The sequence below is a fragment of the Ornithodoros turicata genome, chromosome 8 (genome assembly GCF_037126465.1).
Source record: "Ornithodoros turicata isolate Travis chromosome 8, ASM3712646v1, whole genome shotgun sequence".
NCBI lineage: Eukaryota > Metazoa > Arthropoda > Arachnida > Ixodida > Argasidae > Ornithodoros > Ornithodoros turicata.
In genome coordinates, this window is record NC_088208.1 from 38,155,053 (window position 1) to 38,180,293 (window position 25,241).

Consider the following 25,241-nt stretch of genomic DNA (forward strand, 5'->3'; position numbering starts at 1 on the left):
GCTGTATATATGCAGAAACAGAAGAGACTGAAATAGCGTGACAGCACGATGCTGTCTGTGCTTTCACTAAGTTTTCGGATTGTCTTTTGTATTTCTATTTCCTATTGTCTATTAAATGTGGAGAAAAAGAATTTTCAAAGAACGTCTATAGACTTCCTTTGGCAGAGTGGTTTGGACAGGTGGGAAAAAAGGTGTCCAAAGCACGTCTTTAGACGTTATTTGTACAATTGTCTATAAAAAGGCAAGGTAAAAAGAAAAGCCAAAGGGGCCAAAAAATGTCCAAACAGTGTCAATAGACAGGCCAAATTTATTTTCACAAGGGAATACTGTTCGCTATTAACCCCAGGCTACTCAAGCTATAAATTATCTCTATTCACTGGGTGCCGACATTTTCGGGAAACTGGATTGGATTGGATTGAATAGGATATTCCCTAACGACCAAGCAATATAATGGATTTTGCGTCCACTTTTAACGGCGCCATCTGGACGGAGAGAGGCATGTCGGGAAGAAGCAGAATAGCAGAAGGGCAGAAGTAGCAGAACACCGTGTAGAAGAAGCAGAAGTAGCAGAACACCGTGTAGCAGAAGCAGAAGTGTATGCTAGCAGAACTGATTGGCTGGTAGAACCGCTAGTTGGAACAGACTGCCGGTATTATACGTAATTTAACTATAAAACATAACACGATTAAATCAAGCGTGGACAAAGGTACGTACGTGAATAAAAGTATGTCATAAAATTCAAATTTTCGGCAATCCGTAGCGTTTTTCTTGCTATTTGCCTGTGGTTGCTGTCGTTACTAGGCCTAACAAGGACGACGAAACATGTTATTTTCAGGTAAACGTCGACACTGGAGCGTAATTTAAAGGTGGGTTGCAAGATAATTGCAACAGAATGTACACTTGCGGAATAAAATTGACGTAATTTGTGAAAAAAAAATTGTCATAAAATCCTCGCTTCGCCGTTCCAAGCTACGCCGCCATTTTCGGGAAAATTTTGGTGTCATGGCGGCCCGCATAGAAAACAGCAGCCAATGAAAAAAGCACAATTTGATTGACAGGTCGAGCCTCTTTTTTAGGCTCCTCCTAATGGTCAGGCTCTCTTTGGCACACACGGCACTGGGACACACGGCACACGCCCGCCATCTGATGCTTAGCTCCGCATATACAGCTGTCGCTGTAAAAGACGTATTCTGCAATGTGTGTATATCTGAACCCATATGACAACGTTGCATGGATTAGCTACCGAAGAAGCGTGCTACGAAGGTGACTTGATTAGACGTTGCATGTCACGTGAGGTGTGGTGATGCAGGTGGCGGGAGTGGAAAGCACACGACGCCAGTCCTTTCGCCCGCACGGTTCCGTCGAGGAAGGCCCTTAGTGAACGTTTTTTCTTGTGTAGTTGAGTACGAACCCGTTCAGAAAATATTGTTCCTAATTATTTCCTTTCCATCTGAACAGGGTTCGAGTTGCGGTGCATTTGTAAGAGATATTTTCCAAATATTAACATACTATATGTTAAGAACTCTCAAACAGAACAAAAAAATCGGGTTAACATCTGCCCACAATGCGTGGCGACGCAGCCGCCGCTGTATTTGAGCTGCGAGTACAAAAGGATTGAACAACTACTTACACGTTTTTTACCTGTTTTTCGGAGAACAGCAAGTTCTGCACAAAATCCGCTACAGCGGATAAACGCCATTTTAGTTTTGCTTCCACTTCCAACTGAACTACTGCTCTTGCAACATCCTTCGGGAACAGCTTGACAGCCTTCGTTTAACGCCAGCAAAACAACAACACGCTATTTTGTTCGTGGCCATAACTAGCAGCATTGTTCAATCTGACAACAAGTCGCTGAGCTTAGCGCAGCGCTCTCGATATTTCGCGACAACTTGACAGAGTTTGCGATTCATGGCTGTTTTTCTATTTCTAACTTTGGAACTGTTCGGCAACAAACACTGACAGGCTTACAGCGAGCAGAGACAGCGAGGATCGTAGCAGCAGGCACTCAATTTACAAGTGGGACCGTACATATCTAAAGGTCTGCTACTTGCTTAACGTAGCTGCTTAACATGGTGGACATTAGTTGGGGAGTTAAAGCAATGATGCATCAAGTTGAAGCAAGTTGTTGGCAAGCATGTTGTGTAGGTATGTTTGCAAAGACATCGAAATTTGTGAATGCGGAGAAGCTGGAACAATCCAAGCGGAGAGAACTGGAAGCTACGACCTCTGCGCCTAGCAAAATGTGTAGGCTCTGAAATGAGCATGCTCAAAAGGTAGCCTTCAACTGTATCATGGGATTATGATTAATTATCCACTAAATTTCAGTAATCTATGTGCAGTGACACAACTATAATTTATGCATAAAACCACTTATAGAATTTCTTCAAACGTCTCCACTGCATAACGTGTAATTCGAGGAATCTGTCGATAAATTCATCGAATTAGCCGAATCGAATCGCAGAATGCCGAGCAGTGTTTTCGTTCATGAAGAAACAATAAATGCACAATAAATAAATTATAATGCACATAAAATAGGCTATAACTCTCAGGTGTCGTTATGAAAATTACATACAATTAATGAATGAATTAATGAAGGACAAAAATAGGATTAATGTAGGGCCGAACACAAAAATATCGAGCATCACCGTATCGAAGGGGCACAAATTGTTTATTGTTTATACATTACAAAGCGCGATAGCGCGATTACGGAGCTAAAGCCACCTGTCTTGTCAGTAGCTCGCATGGGCGGGTCATTCACCGGCCAACTGGCATTGATCGCTTATCAGATAGCAACTCCATCGCGCGGCAGGTTACCTTCCTTTCCGGCACGCAGAGTATTTACCGTCCCCTCCGCGGGAGCGCGCCACTTACTTGCGGGAAAAGCATCACTACTGCCATCGTCATCAATCGATTCGAGCAGCATGCGAGTGACTGCGTTCTTTTCCTTGGGCAGTGGAATGTTTTGGGAACAAATGAATAAGACAGAGGTAATTATTATTTGGTAGGCAGCTGATAATCCTCTACCGAAGAAACGTCACCGTAACGTAATGATGACGTTGGTAGACACATCGGTACCGAAACAGCGTGGGTCAAGAACAGCGCCGTTTCACAAAAGCGTATTCCTTCACGAACGTCACGGGCAGCTTCTTTGTATTAGTGGTACACACAAATGGGGTCACGTTTCTAGTCGCTTTCGTGTCTTCATTGGTGTTCCCAGTCCGCCACGGAAAGAAAAGAAGGCTTCACCGCAAGAGTTGCATCGTCGGAAAGTCAGTGTAATAATCCTCCGTGGAACGTGGCTTGTTAGAGTTAGTACGACTTAGTTTGCGCTTGCTTTCTATAGAGACACCACGTGCACGCCGTAAGAAAGTCGTGCCCTTCAGGCTGCAGAAGAGGGAACAGCCGTGTAGCCATCTTTAGAAAGGGCTACCGAAAAGATAGGGCTACGGGTGGAATGGAGCAGAACAAGGCCATACAACTAATAATATGTAAGGAATTACATAAAAATCTTACAATGTCGGAAGTCACATTTAAACGTGGCTTTCTTGTGATATCGATTTTTTGGTATAGTAGTTCCAGTCTACCAAGTTGGCGGCGCTGTTGTACCATCTGACGTCATTTGTTTGTAAACAGGGAGAGGCTTGTCATCAATCGTTATAACTTGCTGAGTGTAGAGTCACTAAATAAGCTACGCTTCAGAGTATCGACACTGAGTTCCAAGAGCGAGCATGCGCCATCTTGTTTCGGCGCCACGCTACCCACGCGCAAGCGCACTGCGCACGATGCCATCTATCGTGCGCGGGTGAAATGTTCCTTTCGTTTGCAAGCAGCAGTTGACGGCCACGCTCTGGTGGACAATACATGGATTATCGCGCAACAATCATACACTCTTCTCTATTCCACAGGGAGCATTACGTTAGCCGCCTTTGATCCTCAACTGGGGATGGTATCGGTGTGGTGCGGAAACAAGATGGCGCCCCTGCTCTCCCTTGGACCTCAGTGTCGATACTCTGAAGCGAAGCTTATATAGTGACTCTAGCTGAGTGCAGGATGAGTGCGTTCATCACATACGTCGTTACATTATTCCTTTGTGCTCTGCGTCACTTAGAATCACTCCAGAAGAAGAATTAATGACCACTCCGATGTACAATGATGTTTTGAATAAGCCGTTATCGTGCATTGCATTCTTTTCTTTTCTCTCGTTGCCTTGGTCATCCATATGCAACAGCAAGAATATGCTCCGCTCCCGTTCCTTCATTGTGTCCACGGCGGCCTCTTTCATCCCTTCAATAGATGTCTCCCTGTTTGTGAACAAATGACATCATAGTGTTCGACAGCGCCACCAATTTGGTAGACTGGAAGCTAGGGGCGAACAAGGTCGCGCCCGAAAGCCACGGTCTGGAGGGGATTATGATGGTCCCTGAAAGGGACGGGACGTTTGGTCCTACTTTTCTTTCAATAGGAGGCAGCGAGCAAGTGCCCATGCATTCGCGGAACCCAGCCCTCTCCTTCCGATTTCTTTCGGTTTCAGTCTCTCTACCAACGTCATGATGACGTATCTCGGGCAGAGGTCTATAGATCTTGATGTCACAAGTGCAGGCAGTCACGAAACATTTTCATTCATGTGCGTTCGCCATTCACGTCCGGAGTGCTCGCATGCAGTGTCCTCTGGTGCTGTAGTGGGTACACACGTCTAACTACTATATGTGTCGCCCCATCTCGCCCAATGACGTTTATCTGCCGAAGGTTGTGCCGGTGGCGTGCTACTTCTGAGCGGTCTGCTTGTCGACGTGATGGCATGTTTCTCGGGAAGATCGTGCGCCCTGGGCCGGCTTCACGGAGAACTGTGCCGACATTTTTATTTGACGAAGTAGTATGCTTCTTACGACTTCGTTGCTCCTGTGGTATCAGATGGCGCTGTCGCAAGAATACAGCTAGGGTGCCTGAATACGAGCTCCCTCTATCCAGAGGAAGCTAGTCTTGAGTCACCCTAAATACACCCAGCATACAGCAGGTCATCACACTGTGGTCGGCATTACACGAAATGCAAAATCGCGTGACGCATCGCTGTTATCTTGTTGTCTTGTCTTGGCTATGGTCTGAGCTACTGCAACCTTTTCCTGGACAGCATTGCAGACTTGTAGCCGCTGTTCAGATAAACCATTAAGGCGGACTCACTTCTTAAGAAGGTCTATAGGGAATTTTTGTTCGCACGGTTCTCGTAAACCTCGCTAACTTTCGGCACGAGACAGGTTCAGGCGTGATCCCCTCGAGCTTGTCTAGAGAATGAGATATTTTTTAAAGGCATAACGCACTCCTCTGATTTTTTTTTCAGATTTTCGATACATGGTAGTTTATGGGAGATGCGATGAAGTCGCTTCTCTCGGCACGAGCGCCCGCGATATTTGTGGCATAATGATGTCATTCCCTACGGTAATAGTTGGGGAATTGATTCCAATCAACACATTTGACAAGCTTAAAGCAGTTTTCCAGATCCTTGCGAATGAAAATGATGGCTTTGTCGTTTGCTAGCATTTTCTGCATGCTGGAGCCGATTACATTACTTCCTTAAAGGGCCGCAGGAAAGCAAAGCGAAGAAAACAATTTAGCGACGGTGCAGTCAACTCTCTCCGGAAGCGAACGTTAACTAGACCGCATGAGTACGCCTTAAATCAGATTAGGTACAAAAATGAATTCGATGAAAACATCCGCCGTATCTGGCACCAACATATTGACATTTACGCGTCGAAATCAGACGTCGCGATAGCTTGATCATGTAGCTTCGTGCCAGATACCCAAGTAGAGTGCGTGATCAAGCCCCGCAAAATCAACGGAAGGTGGCGCTTTGATGCATGCTAATGGAGGATAAATGAGCTTTGCAAAATGAACGGCAGGTTGTACGCTTATTTTGCATAGTGCCAGTCGGCGTATCAATATGTATCCATTCAATATGTATCAATAAAATCCGTTCGATAGATCGTCCAAAAAGTTCGTGAAGGAACACCATTTTTGCTTTATTTTGTTCATTGCGCATCCTCGGAGACGCTTCTTTCCATCACCCTAACTTGAGAGGGTGAAAGAGCACACTATCGCCTCTTGCGTCCTGGAAATATGTTAAAAAAACAGAAAATGCAACCCAAGATAAGGGCAGTTCGGATAGCATCACCCGATACATTTGTTTTTGTTTTGTTTCCGCAAGTTAAAGCTCATCTTCGACGCATGAGGCAGCACTGTGCTCCTTCACCCTCTCACATTAGGGGTAAAGGATAGATGCGTCTCCGAAGATGCGCAATGAACAAAATAAAGCAAAAAATGGTGTTCCCTCACGAATTTTTTTGCGGACGATCTATCGAACGGATTTTTGTTCTGAAAACGGCTACGGTATCAGGTGATCAAAGGGACCAATGTTCTCATTGGGACAACTTCGTAGCTTTTATAATTAAAAAGCTAATTATTGAAAGTTAATTAGGACATTGCCTTAGGAGTTTGCCGGTGTCCTCTGAAGGAGTGCCCTTTAGCATATACTACATTGCAACTGACTTCGTCTAGAAAAAAATGATATATATATGTTAAAGAAATCTGTTCGCATTTAACTGGGACACCCTGTATATTACCCTTATACTATATTGTACTGACATAGATACGCGTGAACATGCGTATGTTCCCGTTGTCCGCTCTCTCTCTCTCTCTCTCTACGCCACGCTCTGACGGCGGAGAACGATCGAGCGAGTAGAACGCGGTGGCAGTCGTTACTACATTGCTCCGAACTTGTTGACGCGAGCAGCGCGTCATTAGCAAAGTCGATTCCTTCGTTCCTGGAACAACGAGCGAGAAAAAAGAACAAAGTAGGACCTGTAATGAAGTTCATGTCGACGTATCATACGCGCTGGCAGGCTTGTTATTGAACCGTGGCCGATCGTTGCACGCGGTGCGAACTGCGAACGCCTGCGGCGGTGTTACTTCGCAGAATATGCGGAATTCGCCCTCTTATGAACGCTCCTGAAAGGACTATAGATCCGTGGGTGAGGTTACTAAATATAAGAATATGTGAGCCCAAGTACTAAAAAATGACGAACAAACGCGAGAGACACGGACAGACATCTTTCGCGTTTGTTCAACGCGTTTGAAAGGGAGTGGGACACCTGCCCCGCTGGCAGTCTTAAAAGTACCGTAAGATAGCAGGTAGACAGTCTATCTCGACGGCGTAGTTTTTTCAGCTTGTTGCCTGCAAACCCAGCACAACAAATTAGAAATGTGACAGAGAACGCTTAATATTTTTAATTTGCCAGCAAAGCTGAAGTAAAACGGCCCGTGGCGACGTCTGCTGGCAAATAATCCGTAATTCGTCAAGCCACAGTGATCTATGTTCCCGACTTACTGTAGCTGGTTCTGATGGCTATACGTAGCCGACCCGTAACCAGCTTCTTTCGTTTTAGACCCAGTGTTGTCCACAAGAGGTATGAGTAGGGGTAGTTGGTGACAGATCAGGGTGTGGTATGATGCAGCAGAAAAAGACGAAGACAAGGGTTTAAAAAAGGGGGAACAGAACATGACGGCTGCAACGCAGGTCCCCCAAGGTCGCCATTTTCCCATGTATTTGTTCCTATCCCGATGCGTGCAATGCCGGAGGCCGCCCTTAGATACCCCATTGTTACCAGACGTTGGCTTGCGTTTGATTGTAGCGCGCTAAAGATCCAGTTGAAGCACAATCCAAGCCAGGCCAAGTCACCGAAGGAGAAATGGACGACTGCGCATGCGGCGCCTGGTACGACAGGTACGCTATGTGATGGACACAGCCGTGCACTAGATCTTTCCGATCGCTCAACACGTTTAAAAAGGCGACCAAAAATTGAAACACGACACAGAAAGTTGTTATACGCGTTTTATTTGGACATATAAAGACTAGATTCATTCGCAGAAACAACAAAAACATTTTGCCGCTAAACTTAGCGCGCTGAAGTGATCCGGAACGGCAACAGTGGGGTATCTAGTGGCGGCCTTCTTCGTTGCACGCTTTTCCGAGGTGAGTTTGGGGGACCTTCTGCAACGGTTGCAGCCGTCCTGTCCGTCATAGATCACTGTTGCTTAACGAATTTGGTATTATTTGCCTTGTGTCAGTGTTGTCCGCATGCAATGTAGTTTTCCGCCGTAGTTGACGAGCAGTGTGCATTTGGTGAGCACTTCGACACAGTGTTGCCGGAAATTTTCAATTTTAATTTTCTAAAGAACTTTTCTAAATTTTCTATAAAAAAATTCTAAAAAACGGGGTCGAAAATTTTGTCTTAGGACTGCTGAGGCTATCGAATAAATTAACTCTTCCAAGATTGCACCTCTACTGCTTCACGGTACCTTTAATGGTCTTTCAAACCAATAGCCATATAGGACATTCGCGTAGCGCCACCCAGCATGCAACGCGCATGCTCAATGCCCATTGGTTTCAACGACCATTGAGGCTACCCATGTGAACGATGTCAGAACTATAGCTAGCATGACCTTGAAGCTACGACCAGCGACTTGGTGGTCCCATAATACCTAGAAAGGTGAGTGTCCGACGAAGGAAGTATCAGTCCTGTTTCTTGGGTGTACAGGGCAAAAACTGTGACGGAAAAGGGGGTTGCAGACTAACCACATCCATTAATCAAAACAGCGGTCTGTAATTATGATCACAAAATCCATTAGACGAACGATAAATGTGACTTATACTCTGCGCAGAATCTTTTGCCGAGTCAGGGCCAACTCGCTCTCGGCCTGGGGTCGTTAATTAAATTTCCTCCGGACCGTCATCTTAAAACCCTCCGTTATTAAACGAACGGAGTGCTGGGCTTTATGTAATAACCACAGTAAGTAATGTCCTGATTAATTACTTCTATGCTAGTCTCGCGAAATATATTCGCGGAGAGAGAAAAGGCTTTCGTTGCCTAATAATAATTTAAGCTCCGGTTTCTCACGGATACTAATTTTTCATTCGCACAAAAGCCCTTAGTCTTACTGAGAAGCTAGTATCTCGGCAGACCTCTCCTTTAGTAAATGTGTATCGCCCCCTCCCCTAGTATCTCGAGGTCGCGTCGGATGCAGCTACGGCTTGGCTTTGTTTGGCTGCGAGTCGGATACGGGTCCAGATTCAGTGACTCGCTGTTTTTGGATGACATGGGATTTGACCTGTTGTGTGCTGTCAGTCGCGCCGTAAAGCTTGCGGCAAAATCGGAACTAGTTGGCGCGCCTGCAGTAACCTAACTACTGTGGTTAACTATTCGAAATAGTAGTTTAACTAGTAAATGTCACTACAATTCTGCATGTAGTTGATAACTACTTTTTAACTATAATCAGGTAGTTTAACTACATGTAGTTAATTACTGGCCATCACTGGTATATATAGACAGGTAGCGAAACTCCCATAGGGCCCTGCGTCTTAAGATGGCGCCATGATAACACTGTCAGTGTCATCCATCCGTTGCGCGGACTACTACTTTTGTAAATAAATGACGTCAGATATGACGTCAGCAGCAGTGCATAATTAGCCATGGCGTGTTTGCATTCGCCTACTCATTTTTGTTGTATTCCCTTCCCCTTTTACTGACCGAACCATACTATAATCACCCATGGCAGCAATACCAGACGAGAACAGAGAAGAATAAATCATATCAGGTTTAATGACACATATCAGTTCGAAATACATAGAGGTTCACACCAGTTCCAAATACACAGGTTCTGACGAAGGGTACCTCATAACCACAAATAAATAGGAAGTTTCACTTAATGTCCATTCCTAACCTAGACCTAAACGTACACGTAGTGATTAGCTGTTTGTATTTCTTGAATTAGTGGTCATAATGAGTCCGTTGCAAAAAATAATGGCATCCTTGTTGCACAACTGATTCACTAACGCTCACGCTATTATGGCCGGTCTTGCCATGACGAAACGTATTTGTCTCGGGGCCAGCAACACGGTATGCATATAGCACTCATCTGTTAATCTTGGTTAACTTCGAAATGTGAACGTCGCTTCCTGTTTAATCCAAAAAGTGTAAGAACCCTGCATTACAATGCACGTGTACACGGCACGGATACAAGAATGCACGGACAAACGAGCCTACTGCTACACATGCGCAGTGGAGCAGGATACGGAAATGTACTCAGGTGGTAGATGATTTCGTAGGGCAACAGATAGGTTTTCCTATACTTAAATTATGAACAAACTATTAGTACATACAAGACCCATGCGCGCGTCGTAAATATTTTTTTTTTTTGTTTACGACCGTACCTGCGCCACTAACTCCCAGGATCGCTCGAGTCATGGAGATGACAGTGTTGCCGGGTCAGATTTGGCTTTTTTCCCCGCCTTCGCTACCTGGCTAAATCTACTTTGCAACAAACGTGCCTGACAGTGCCTTCCGTATTTCCGGCTGGCGCCCAGCGCCATCTTTTGACTGACAGTCCCCCTTTCTGTCTTCCTGGTTCCATCTGTTCCTGTCTGTACACCTCTCATTGCCAAACTTGTTTCGCTGTGGTGCTTATACTGAACTCACGTTAAAGTCGACGAGAGTGACATATTTTTCTGGTGCAGGTTCTCATTTTGCGTTTAAAAGCGAAAAATAATGAATTTCTATAGCCCACGCCACTGCCGTGCGGCTAAGCACAAGAGCGTGGTATTGTTCAGCGTCAACTTTCCCGCAAACTACCCGTGCGTCGCTTCAACCTTCATTGGCTCCCGTTCGCGAATTGCTAAAGCACGGCATCGCTTTCGAACCAACCGCGCAATTTCGAAGCGGTGGCCTCAAATCCCGGTGGCTTCGTTTTTCCTTCTACGACGCTGAACCGTTTGAACAATTTGCGGGCGCCCAACCGCGCAACCTTTTAATGTATGACCTCAACAACAATTACAATTTATTACAATTACAATTACAATTTATGTTGGTGGCAGTGAGTGGGATATCTCATTGCGGCAGGCTCTACCCCGATTGGTAAAGGTAAACTTGTGAAAATATAACTTTACCTACATTGTCTGGAAAGGTAAACATTGCGTGTGTGGAAGTGCATCGCTGAGCTCGATTTGAATATGGGCCAATCAGTTTTGTGTCAAGCTCGGACGTCGAGAATCTAGTTAGCTTTAAAACAGTGCAACTGTTCTCATGAAAGGTTGATAATGAGGAGAATAGACCCCGAGAAACGTCATCATGACGTTGGTAGACAGACTGAAACCGGAACAAATCTGAAGGGGAGGGCTGGGTTCCACGAATGGGCAAAGTAGGACCCAAGGTCGCATCCCTTTCAGGGACCATCGTAATCCCCTCAAGACAGTGGCTTTTGGGTGCTTCCAGTGGCTTTCGGGGCCTTATTCGCCCCCTAGCTTCAAGCGTAGTTCAACTCTACCAAATTAGTGGCGCTGTCGAACACTATGACGTTATTCGTTTACAAACAGGGAGAGGTCTATGGAGAAGAACGTACTCCAGATTTTCCAGTTCTCCAGAGGGGCATCTCTGGGTGTGTCCACCTGCCGTATGGCAGTATCATAGCTGACCATTGAAGTCGACAATGAGCCGCATCCCACGAATTATCACAGCGCAGAAGAAGGTGACGCCTCCCCGAGTTTGTGGAACCCAGATAAAAAAGGACGAGGACGTCACAGGACTAAAACCAGCAGTCTCATGTCGTTACCATTATTTTGTAACTGCGTTCCTCAAACGCAAAGAAATGTTACATTTTTTTTATGGTTACGCCAGCTCACTTGCACCAGTAGTTTGTTTAGCGCAGTATCCTGACGCTGCATATTATGCGCGGCGTCCGCAGAGCGAACGTGGGGTCAACTCTTGCAAGAGTAGATGCCGAAGGAATATACCTGTTGCCCACTGGCACGGAGGTACGGATTCCATTACGACGACGACATGCAATGTGATTGCCAAGATGTGCATGAAAAAAGAAAGAAGAAGAAGCAGAGACAGAGCTCCAGAGGAACAACTATGGAACAACCAACCACTTTATTTTAATGATGGGGATTGAGAGAACCTACTGTTGTGACAGCAATTGATGGTGTTAAGGCTTAAGCAACAACAACAACAACAAAAAAAGACGATTATCACCACCCTCATTTATCATCGATCCACCAATTATTGATGAGAACTGCCGGATAGAATCTTCAGGCGACTAAAGGTATGTCCTTTTTGTGAAGCCGTAAGGTGGAACGTGCGACTTCTTTAAGCTGTCTGTCCACATTACATGCGGAGATAGGGTTTATGGAGCAATAATGAGATCACGAGTGATAAAGAAAATGGTCGTGGAGCTCCTTCGTGGCTGTCCCTCTTTAGCTGTTCTTAGTTTTCTCCGAGCGTATCCGGAGTGCCTCAAAGATTAATATCTACCATCACCAGAGAGAGCGAGCGAGAGAGAGAGAGAGATAGAGGCCTAGCGCTACGTCCTTTTTTGCACTATCATCCCCTTTGTCTGTTCTTGTGAAGTAGGACGTCCACAAAACAGCAAAATGTGATTACAGACCGCTGCAAAAGATGGCGCAATTTGTTACAGGCCTAAGGAGGTGGCATCGTTAGAGGTGGATTTTATGACCTGTAGAGTTCTGTCGGAACAGCCTGTGGTGTACATGAGGTGACGTAGCGTGTAATCAGGATTTGCGGAGGCAGTTCTAAGAGTGACAGATATTAGCAGCGGAAGCTCACACGTGAGAGCCTCGAGAAGGTTTAGAGAACTGGCACATAATTTGAGTGGGGTAGAGTTGTAGGTGTTAGGAGTTCAAAAATATTCGAGCTTGCCTGGTGGTTTCTTCTCTTGCTGTATCATAAGTGTCTACGTGTGAGCTACGTGCTCTGTTGCGACCGAGGAAAATGTCATTCAAGATCGTGTTAAGATGTTTGTCAAACATTTATCGTCATCTGCTACGTCAGGGCATGTAGGCCAGATAAAATAAATGACAAACAGGAACGAGTACATCATCTTATTACAAACAATGCAAAAATTGGGCTGTGAAAGACAGAAGTGAGATGAAGATTGTATAATATTCTGACAGTATGAAAGAGATAAGATGGAAGATCAGTGTGCGATGCTCTATTGCGACGTCATTTATGTTCAATTATTTACTGCACCCCAGAGTACTCATTGGAGTCAATGCGAGTCGAACCGAAAGCAACAAATGAATCACTCCTTATAAAGCCATTTTATTGTTATCAATATTAGCAATCTCATTAGCATTGATTCACGTTGTCATTACACGGAAACTACAATCTGAAAGCAATCTAAACCGCCGGGCGCAAGATTAACCCGACGAAAGAAACACAAGACGCCTTTATCCGTCTTTGAGGTGTCTTTTTTTGTTTTCAAGCACTAAGTACAATCCCATCAAAATAATGTAAACGCTTCCCAAACACCCGCAGGGCTTGCACAGGCGCCTGTAACAACAGCTGGGCCACGAATTTCGGGGCCAAATCGAAGGGCATACGCACGCACTCTTCTGTGGTATTGTGCGTTGAGAAATGACGCGAAAGAGGAAGAAGGCGTTAGTAATTTAAGAGAGGGCTCCACGGTCGCTATGCATTAAAATGCCAGATCGATTATTCATTTAGCGGCCGGGGAATTCGTTCCCTAACTGTACGAGAAATTCCTTTCGCTGCACCCGTATAGTTAGTAAAAAAAAATACGTGTTAATGTTCTGCGAAGGTTTACGGTGAAGGTGGGTGACCCGGTTAGCGTGAATTTTACGCCGTCAATCAAGCCATAAAACGATCCAATCCAATCTAAGTCCAGTCATTACACTAGCGTACCAAGGTCACGTCTAGCGAGTTTCCGGAAAGCCGGGGCACTCGTCGAGAAGGGCGCGTCATACGCGTCACGTGCAACGTGTCACGTGATCGTCTTAACGGGTGCCGTGCCCCTCGTTTTAGATCACTATTTAGTGTTCGGTAGCACACGTTACTGTCCGTGCACACGGTGCATTTCAACTGCAGGTTTGAGGTGCTGCTACACTCTCGTGTTTGTTGAGTAACTCGTCTCGCAGTACAATTTTTCCATCTATAAGCTTTTCAAATACAAACTCTCTAGACATGTTTCCGAAATATTGAAGATTTCCCAAATTTTGAGCTTTTATTGCGGCAGCGTCTTCCGTATTGCAGTGGTCATGTCTAGCGTTGTGCAAGAATATGATTTTACGTCCTCGGGGGGCCGCAAAGTGATTGACAGATTGCACTGCAACTGAGTTGCCCATCACTAAAGTTGCACCGCGTGAGTCACCTAAATGGTCTGGTAGAAACATTCGAACATACACGTGTCAGTGGGCCTCGTGGAGTCTTTCTCCGTTGAGATAGTTGAGCTAGTAATCTTGTTGAGATAGTTATATGGGAGCCAGTCCTTGTGACTGGTCTTCCGCCTCGATGCCAATACACACCGATGCTCTGGTCTCCCTTCAATTCCGCGTAAGCGGTGGAAGGAGGCAAATGGGAGCCAGTCCCTCATATACTGGAGAGGGGCCACTTGATAAAGCGGTCCTCCTTCGGGTGAGCCGTGCCTTTGAACGCGCGACCTATCAAACGGTCATCGGGGCAGCATCACTAGCGGTGCTGTTTCCAGGAAGATTTTTTTCGTACAATCTGAATGCAAGTACATAAACGTGACGCCGTGATGTGGGCAAGCATTGCGCTTGTCCCATCCTACAGTTGGCGATACAATACATACGGTTCGCATTTGTCACTCCTTTTGTCCATCCTGCGCTTCTCATCAGACAGCTGAGCATGCGTTCCATCACAGGCCTCGTGCCCCATACGCTGTCGCACAAAGTCGAGCTCCTGTTCGGCGTCCCCCGGATTCGGTGGAGCGCCGGCCTCCCGTCTCGCATCGCGATGGGAAACAGTTCCTTCTTCTGCCAGTCGAGATGCATTACCACGTGTGGATTGCTCTCTGCATTGCAGTACAGGGTGACTGTGTCCAAGTGTAGCTGATGTCATCAGCGTGCCAGAGTTTGAGATGCCCAGTGCACGGTTCCTCAACCCTGCCCCATTGCAGGCCACCCGTCAGTTCGTCGTTCTCCTTGCTGGTTGCAAGAGCTCGTCAAGCAGAGGCAGATAAGGGGAGACCTCCGTGCCTTGAGGCGTGTCACCGTGAGGTTAACAGCGAAGTACGCTTTACACTTCTCCGGGAGCGTTTGCGCTTGGGACGAAAGGACTAATATTTCATCTCGCAGGCTCAGGTGACATTGGGGTGTAGCTTTAATCTGGGGGATCGTATGTATGTGAGAGGAACTGTGTGGTCTCTCTTTGTGATGTCTGTGTTTGTGCGTTTGACTCAGCCCGAAACCCCAAGTGCTCCCGACGGTCCCTCGCGGTCGTCATGGGGCCCCGGCCGTCTCGGGCTGGCTACCATGATGATGGTGTGCTGACTGTTGTGGTCGCGAGGTACCCAGCACATTAGTATTGGCTGCTGGCATTAATCTGATATGGCGACTGGCTGACGTAGTTTTCCCGGTTGATGACAATACACGCTGGCTGACGTCTCCTCGTCTTCTCCGCCATGTGCAGGCTGTGTGGCAAATCATGTTCCAGCCAGTTCGCTAGGACTGTACTGCCCTCCTCCTTCACACTCTCCCGTGTTTTGATTGGTCGCTTGTTATGGCTAGTACCAAAAGCAAACTTCCTTCGAGTGTATTATTATCTGGCATGTAGGACTCTAGGGGAGGGGTAGTGTCTGTGCAAAAACGGGGCTACCTCCATAGGTAGCTCTCCGCATTGATGACAGACATACCATGTACAATAAACGCACCTTTGTTAACGCGGTCCCAGTCTGCCTTGGTGGACGGTGTCTTGGGACACGGCCCACCAGTCGCGGGGCAGTATTGCTTGCAGTATTGTTCCTGGAAAGAATTTTCCTAATATATCAATCAAATCACTTCTTGAACACAATAGGCATAGAAATGAGATACGCTCACTATGACACTTCTCCCATCCTATAGTGTTGGCAATACACTAGAAAAAGATGGGCTCACTATTTTTGTGAGTCATCTAATCAGTCAACAATACAACTGGAATGCGATGTGCACTAGCATTGCGTCTTGCCCCATCCTACAGTTTGCATTACATTATTATTATTCTTTTTTTCACCATGCGCATTCGCCTGTGATGGATCTTTAAAAACTACTTGAGCTGTGCTAGCATTATCCTAAAACCTTTTTTTTGTGTGTATGTTCTGTAGTACTCCATCGTACTTTCGTGTGTAATGTATGGTTATTAGTGTTGTCATTCTCAATATTGTACATATATATGTGTAATTTTTTTAGCTTTGCACATTTCATTGTGCATGGTAAATATCATCAGCCATGCCATCACCTGTAAATTAGATTTTCTGTATATATAAATAGAAACAAAGTGATGAGAGACAGAATGGAACAAAATCGCAAACATTACGTCCTGTCACATCCCGCAGTTTGCAATACAAACAAATTCGCGAAACCACATGTCAACTAATTTATGACAACGCATCAAGATGTCATTAATGAACAATAATAATGCATGACGCATCAGGAAGAGTTTAATGCGAATAACAACCTCGAGCATAACGTCATTACATTTCCTTACGAGACACTTTTGAGCTTATCACTGTGCAAGGTTCAGGTTAATACAATATTTGTAATGACCATGTTCGGGCGACCCTCTCTTCTTAACGGTGTCGCAACGACATTTCAACGCGAGTTTGGCTCGTATCGAATTTCGATTTCGGTCCTCATTATGCGTCATTCCTTATGTATAAACATTAGCATGCGATTATGCATATTATTAGCATATGAGTTTCGTACGCTCATCGTCGCACGTCGTTGGACACGAGATGTCGCTTCGGGGGATCGAAAAACATTGAAAGATTCCGTTGCTTCTCGGAGAGGATGTGCCGTGTTCACGGTTCAGTGTTGACGACCCACCTGATTATGCAGGTAGTAAGTCTGCGAAGCGGTGTCTAGGATAGGATTGGATGAGATCGGACATGTTAGGGAATAAAGTGAACGGAATTAGCGTCGTTCTTAAGAGGCTTTCCTTACTGTTGCGGGGCATAGATAAGTAAAAAAAAAAAAAAATAAAAGACCTGAAAATGAAAAAAGTAAAAAAGACAAACAAGTAAGCAAGAACATAAAAACACAAAAGTAAATGACAGACGACAGCTAGGAAAGTAGAATCGAATGCCTTTCTTTAATCTTGAGAATTACAAGTATTGATTTTGCGTTGATGGAGTGTTGAGAGCTACACGTGTTAATTCAAGACGCTAATGTTGTTAATGTTTCGCGAGAAAGTAAAGCAGCTAGCAAGCTTAACATGACACACTACACAAGGTTTCTATAATCGGTGTGCACGGCCATAAAGTTGGACGCGAAAGATTCCCATTAGAAGTGGACTTTGAAAGACGGGCGAGGGAAAAAGTAATTGTTTACTTCAGTCGTTTCGAGCATTGTATCTATCAGAGCAGCTTTCTCGTGCCCGACGTTCGGAAAAACTATGGCAGGGTTAAACCTTGTTGCAGCGCAAGCACTTACTTTGCGTGTGGAGATTGAGCGGGCTTTTGCTTACCTTGAAAGGGTATCGATGTCTCGGCACTTAACCATCACGGTGTTTGAGAGCGTGGTCGCATGGAGCGCTTGTTCCTGACAAAGTGCGGTGGACACATCCGGGTGTGCTAGAAGCCAAGTAGCGCTGAAAAAAAACTTCAGCGGTTTTAGTTTTCGCTTAAAAACAAAAACAAGAAAGCAAACTTGACGGACGAAAATAGGATTGAGAATGGAGTGCACTACCAAACCACCTAAATAGAGGAAGCCTGTTTACTCCTCGACGTGACGTAACAATCAAGAGTCAACCAATCAGGACCGTGTTTTCAACGGCGGTAGCCAGTCACGAACGTGCTTTCAGCGCTCGTAGCCATGGCAGCGAACCGCCGTCGTCTGCGAGTAGCGATTGAACGTCCCCGCATACTAAATAGGAAACATTTGAAATAAACGGTACCATTTTTTTCTCAAAAATGATTTTCTAGAAAGCGTGTTGCGCTTTTCGTCTACAAATTCAGGTCTACAGGTTCCAAGTTAGCTGCAATCATGTGCGAGCTCTTGAATTCGCAGAACGGCGAATTGCAGTAGCAGACGAATTCTGACTTTATACATCTACGTAGCGAAGGAAGGAGAATAGTCAATAAGCAGACCTTCTGTATTTGGGTGGCGTTGGCACTATACCCGCTTAATACGACGTTTGGCATTACCGCTGTTGTTGCCAGGTGTAATTTTGGTCCTCGGTACACCTTGGGGCGAATGTTTGAAAATGTGAACGGCCAAAATTAGAAGGTCGGTTTTAGAAGTCAAATTTGCGTCTACATTAAAAACGAGACTCTGCCGAGTATCTACTCGTTTTTTTAAATTTTATTTGACTTGACCATGAGAGAACTGATGTTCTGAGGCTGGAACGCATAGAAAGGACAAGTACGTACAAAGCCTCAAGAAGGTGTGGGTTCGAGTCCTACAGCTGACTAACCTTATCAGTGACTTTCATATTTTATTGACTTGACCACTTTTATTCTGTGCTCAAATGGGCAAAAACAATCAAAGGTGAGTAGCTCATATTCCAACGTCTCTATTCGAGCCCACGTTTACGTCTAAATTTGAGCGCATACCCCGCTGAGAATCTATGCTGAAATCAATTTCGTCGGTTTCACCACATTCTCCTCTGCTTTCCTGTTCTCACTTTCACCGTCCCTCCTCCGTACTCCGTTCGCGGCCACAACTACCTAACATTAAATTAAAAGTTAAACCACAATCGCCTGAAAACACCGAATCGCAGAAATCGTCGAACAAGCCGTTCAGCTCAGGCCGCCGCTTCTTGATTAGTGGTCAACAGAGCTGACCGCTAGAGCGCCTCACCATAGAGACTAATCCAGACACGGCAATCATCTTTCCCGCACGTGTTCCTTCCCTCGTGTATTGTATACACGCATCCTCCTCACACCGAGTTACATTGGCACGTCACCACTTGTGAAGTCACCATGCACAAGACGTCCTTGGCATCCCCCCATCTATTGATCCGCACCAGCAGCACTGTAAGAGCACTCCCTCCCATCCTTCCGGCCAAGAAACTTGACTTCCTTCCCCTTTCTTCCTTCAACTCCCTCGTCGGGAGAGCGGGCGAACGAACGCTCGTCGCGCCACGCCGCGGCTGCCTCTCGCAGCCGTGCGTGTCACAGCTCTGTTGGAGGGTCTCGCTTCGGCCGTTCTCCTCAGCGCACTGGATGTTTTGCATTGCGTCCTCCGGTGATGGGGCTGCGTGAGTAGAGGTATCGGGTGCTTGGATGATACGTGGAATGCGATCTTCATGGTGCCGTCGGATGATGCGGCGCTCGCTTGCAGCGAGGATATGTGTGTGTGACGTAGTGGTGTGCGCGAAATGGTGGCACCGGGTATGATTTACCGGTACATGTACTTCATGAAGTCCAAGCCAGCTGAACGGACTAATAGAGGTGAGAGGTTGTCTCTGTAACCGCGTCGCTATTGAAATATTAGAATATATACGAGCTATAAAATAATGCTTGCAAGGTTTATAACAGTGTTCTTGTTGCTTTGTCTTTGCATGCTTACCTGTTGATGGTCCTTAAATTTCGGAGAGTTTGACATTTGACTTTCGTATCAGTGCGTCATTGTTGCAATGACCCTGTCTTTTTCGAGTTGCGTGGGCTAAAATTAATTCAATCAGTGTTTAGCTGCTGTGCCCGTGAATAGCATCAACATCGATAACATTGATAAGGTGCACATAAATACAAAAGCAAAACGTAGTCTGAAAATGTGGTGCGGAATAACGTTAACATTTCGATAAGAAATACATTCATGTAGAAAATGGTCCATGTAGGAAAACATAGATGTGATAAAGGACATAAATATTTCATTTCATTTATTTTATGTGCCCATAAGCGGCCTCAGAGCCTTCATAATGGTGCAAAGACAAACAATAAAACATAGACATTCACGAATTCAAGCAACGTACGTGTCTTTGTCGTCCCTAATTGTGGTGTACCTCGGCCAATTCTCGTTGTTTACGTCGACAGGCATTCACAACAACAAAAACTTGATTAGCAAAAACTGATAAGAAAATTTTCCATTTTTTTTACCTTTCAAACAACGGGTTCAATGGTACAAATATCATGTACCGTATTTAGTGTTCGTTGCAATCGTATTATATGATCCGGTAAATTCACTTCAGTAAACCTGATAAGATATAGAGGAGAGTTAACGACAAATACTGCAAAAATTATGCAGATGCTTCGGAAGAACGCAATATTCTAATATGAATGTCTTGTTCACATAATATGAACTTGATAACCGCATAAGTCGATCTAAGTGTTAATGTAGTTATGGATATGTGCTTTGGCAATCTTATATTTCCCCAAAATCACTGTATCATTTCGTAGTCATTCCTCTACTCCCTGCAGAATACGCCTGGGACACCTGGAATACTGCAGACGACACTTTTATGGATGACTTAATGCTTCCCCGCATCTCACAGTTCCTTGTCTTTACCGCTGGAAAGGCCCAAAAACTCACAAAGAAGTTCTTAAATGAATAATAACATGGCGTTTGAATACGAAATGAGGACATCTGAGTGGGACCGCTTTTAGTAATGGCAGGTATTCAAATCATAAAAGCGATACCAAAGCAGAGTCGGATAATGTGAAGCTCTCGTGCTAGAAAATCAGAGCTGGAAATGTTCCTTGTTAGTGCACAAATAAAAAAAAGAACAGAAAGAAAATAAAATAAATAACGTTTTGTGGAGGAATGAAAATGAGCGAAGTGACCCTTGGAAAGCAACTCACAAAACCGCCAAGACTTATGAATTGAAGCGCCTTAGAACGAGAAACGCCACTGTTTCGAACAGAGACTGTTCTTCTTCTGGGCGAGACTTAGTAAAGTATTAAAGACTTAGTAACGAGATATACATAAGCGTAGTCTCCACTGAGTCTTTCGTTGCTCCCCCACGTGGCGTACTATGCCAGGTATATTTGACATTTTTCACGTCACAACCCGTCAACATTATAAACCATGATTCGACATCAACTTCCAAACCCATCGTCGCACAGCGGCTTCAGAAGCTATTGTTCAACTTCCAAAACCCATGCACACATGCATACACACACCTGTATGAAAACCAATAAGTTCCAAAAGCTCGTCTTTGCATAAGCATACATAATCGCATGCAAACCGTACGTGTATTCTGACTATTCTTGAAAACTGCAGCGCTGTATTTTGCGACCGCAGGCCATAGAAGGAAGAACAGAATTTCCTTTGTGCCTGAAACATCCCGCTTGTGGACTTATCTAGAAAATTTGGTTAGCGAGATGGCTTTACAGCACAAGGTACTGTGCCGGTTTCATTTCTATGTGCATAACTAAGCAGTTACACTGCTTTGCAGCCAGGGGGATTGCTATGGCCGCTAATGTAGTTTCCCTTAATTCCGTTAGAAAAATATTCTGTTATGTATTCCTAAATTGCTGACGGGTGCAGTATTCCTTCGTCCTATGAATTCTCAAGAAGGGCTTGCGTCGGAGACCGGTGTGAGTATGTAAATATTCGAGAAATATTTTAAATCCGCACACGCGCGAAGAAAGTGAATTGCGAAATCGTAAAATTGTAGCGCAAGTAAGTGTCTGCAAACCTCTTTGCTCTGCTTTGATGTTCCTAGATTTCAAAGCATTAAGTGTAGTTTTTAATGGAATTTATAGGGTACCTTAGAAAGCACAAGACGACGTCATGTGCTACGACAGTGAGCTTCGTAAGAATAAAACAGGGTAAGTAAGGAAAGTAATGAGCTTACTACTACTACTACTGCTGCTATACCAGCTCCCGTGGCATATAGTTAGAATGATCGCCTTCAACGCCGAGACTGGGAGGTGACGCGGGTTCGAACCCCTGCACCGACTGTGCTGTCTGGGGTTTTCCGGCAGACGTTTCAGACGAATGTTGGCACAGTTCCCCATGAAGTCGGCCCAGGACGCATACTAACCCCTCTCTCTCTCGCACTCCTTCCTGCTGTCTTCACTCCATCTGTTCACGTCTGTACGCCTCTCATAGCCACAGTTGCTTTGCGGTGCTAACACGGAATTAAATAAAAATGCTACTACTGCTGCTGCTACTACTACTACTACTACAAGATGGCGGAGACAGGCGACGAGGACTGCGCACGCGCAATCTGCGCGCACATTGCTGTCGTGTCATTCGAGAGGAGGGGGGCGACGCTCATATGTTTGCGCACGGGAATAGAACAGAAAGGACTTGGAACTAAAAGAGGAACGGAGTTCATCAAGTAGTTACTGGATCTTGAAAGTGACGAGTCAACTTAAAAGTTGAAAAAAAAAAAAAACAACTTCGTTACAGTAACGAGCCACTATGGTCACGAGTGATATGAGTAGCGCACGATTTCAAATCTGATTAAGGATTAAATATAGCATCCACAAGGTATATGGAAATATACAACGTTGAGGGCTATTGTAACTAAGTTACTCTTTGATTACTTTTAACGCTGCTCTTGAGTTCGAGTAATCTCCTTGTTCTTCGATTCTGGTGCACAGATAACGCTAGCTCGTTCATCTCTGACTCACGAGACCACAGCCACGTGTACGGCGCCTTCTCGCCCGACTCCGACGATCACATTAGAGAGTTTTAGCTGATCGTTACCGAGTCCCGCTCCGCTCTGCCGGCGAGCGAGCACGCAACTGCGCATGCGCGCGACATTCGGTCGCTAGCGAGTGAGCGGAGCCGGGCTTCCGCTCCACTGCCGCGCTGTTTGGGAGCGACCCGCGAGGTGGGTCCGCACTACCGGGTGTCAAGATGGCTGCCGCCAGTGGTGAGCACCTGTGATCGTCGTCTATTGCTGCTGCTGATGGCGATGCGAGTCAGCAGCGGCCCCGGAAGCGTTTTCGGAACGACGAGGATCCTGTAGGGCACTCCAAAAGTTCACAAGTGAACCCGAGACAGACAGCTTCAAGCGCAAAATTGTTGTTTACAAGATCCACCAAAGTCGACCCAGTCTTAGCTACTGGAAAGCCGACCGGCCTTTTTTAATATCTAGGTTTATTATGAAAGCGAGAGTCATTGAATTATTTTCAAATATAATGAAAACTGTAATATTGAACAGCATCGCCTCGCTTTAACTGGAAAATGCTTATCTAATCCCTCGCATTTGCTCTACCACCTCCCGTGCACAGAGACCGAGAGCGCGACACGGAAAACGGGATGATCGCCCTGCTAAAACAAATTTTCTTACCCCAGCTCCACACGCGCTCAGCGGGTCACCGTAAGCGGGATCAGCGTAAGCGGAGCGGAACGTCCAAACGGTCTCCTAAAACTCTCTATCCGTGAGTTGTAGCGAATCGGAAAGTGTTCACGGTAACGACTCCAAAAACACGATCAGTCAATCGCACTGTTTCTTTGAAGCGGGTGACATTACATTGCCAAAATTGGATTAGATAACTGGCTTTATGGTATCGTTTTCGTAGAATTCTTCCGATGTACTAAAACGCGCCATTGAAATTGTCGTAGCGTTAATTTTTAAGGAGCTCAACAAGTGATCTTTTGCGTCGCCGGCGTTTCGTTAAAACGTCAACTCTTTGTTATCTCTGTGCCGCGATTAAGGAAGGACCGCAACTCTTATACGTTGTTAAGTCGCCGACGCTCTTGAAGAATAAATTCTTGAAGCGTCGTTCCGCAACGATGATTTACGATGCATTTTAACTTTTATGGTTCTCTGCGTTCGCTCTAGGCCGAACGATGCTAGCAAGAGAAATATCGGCAAGGATCAAGATCAAAAGAGCAGCGCGCATAATGGTTGCTTGAGGGCGCTCGTATAATACGGTCGTCAGTTCGGGTGATCTCTGACAACGGCGGGTGAGCCAACTCATCGATTTATGTCAGTATAGATCAATTTATGTAAAGTCTTAACAGCGCAATGCGTGGAGCTCTGACGCTCACGTAGCATATTGGACGGACACGCAGTAGTTACAGAACAAGTCGTAGAGGCTATAACGAGACACAAAGTGGTTATAGTGGGTATTGTTCAGGCTTTAACGTGCGCATGGAAGCTAGTGCCTGTTGTTCGCATTGGCGCTGTGTTTGCAAAGCGTACAATATTTTGAGGACTTCAAATCGTGCTGGCTAATATTGAATTTCATTGAATTACATAAAGATATACAAATTCGGAGCTTGTGGCTTGCATAATTCACACATTATACTCTATATATTATTGTAAAGTCAAGAACGCACGTTAAAAACAAACAAAAAGTTCCGTAAGGTGGCTTTACCTGTGGGCACTGTGTTACAGCAGGCAAAGCACGCTTTAAAGGAACCGGCGTGTGGCGTCCTGAGGATTTACTACTACTGTGTTCAACCCCGTTATAGGAGATTAAATAAGGGGTTATTTTTTAAATATTTTTCCTGAAGTTCGCATTGACACGGTCGCGTTGATTAAACGGTACCGTGTGACGGGACATTTTGTTGGAAATCTATGAACTTTGAGCAGGTTTCTTCGCAAACCAAGCTGGTCGCAATGGAAATAGAATCACCTCTCACGAGAAAAAAAAAGAAAAAAAAAGAAGGGAAAGAAAAAGGAGAAGGCAAAACGAGAAGGTAGAAGAAAGAGAAGTAAAATAAAGAGAAGTAAAAGAAGGAGAAGGAAAGGAAAAATAAGGTAAATCTGAATATCTACTAGGTCACTCCTGGAGATATGTGTCTTTGAAAACCTCGGTAAATAGTACGATTCTGTCAGGTTTGTCTAGTAAAATACCCCCTCACCGCGCAACAACAACAGCAGCCAGAGCGAAAGCAAGCAAAACGGTTCAGGCTATGGCATCTTCGCAGAACCCCGAACCAGACATTTACAGCGAATGACTTCAGCGCATGCTGAACCCCGGCGCTCAACATCTACTTCGTTCGCAATTACCTCTCAAGAAGGACGACAGCGTGAGCTCTCAACAGATAACCCACACCTCCAAAGCTCCTTATCCGCGTCGCTGCTATACGGAGGCCGTTATTTAAATATTTACGCAATAGGGATCTCGGATCTCTCGCCTTTAAAATTCTTCCAATTCAATTCGTTGACTTTCGCGCGGCTTTCCAAGTAGCTCTCGTCTGCAAAGGATACATATCCGTTGCTCTGTTGATTTACGCAGTATACATAAGACTATCAAAGATGCAAGAGTTTATTACCTTGTAAGATATTGGAGCAGTAGTTGCGTACATCGGAGAG

At 45.3% G+C, this 25,241-nt stretch overlaps 1 protein-coding gene across 11 annotated transcripts in view; it reads left to right on the forward strand.

Moving 5' to 3' along the window:
- Window positions 1-25,241, forward strand: part of LOC135367252 (coiled-coil domain-containing protein AGAP005037-like) — a 270,487-nt gene that overhangs the window by 88,824 nt on the left and 156,422 nt on the right. The window contains exon 1 of one of the 11 annotated variants that reach the window (XM_064600420.1): window positions 19,303-19,470. The exons of the other annotated variants lie outside the window; for them this stretch is intronic. Coding sequence (XP_064456490.1) covers window positions 19,398-19,470 — 73 coding nt within the window. The 5' untranslated portion in view covers window positions 19,303-19,397. Of the gene's footprint in view, window positions 1-19,302; window positions 19,471-25,241 lie in introns of those variants that run through there. 11 annotated transcript variants of the gene reach the window in all.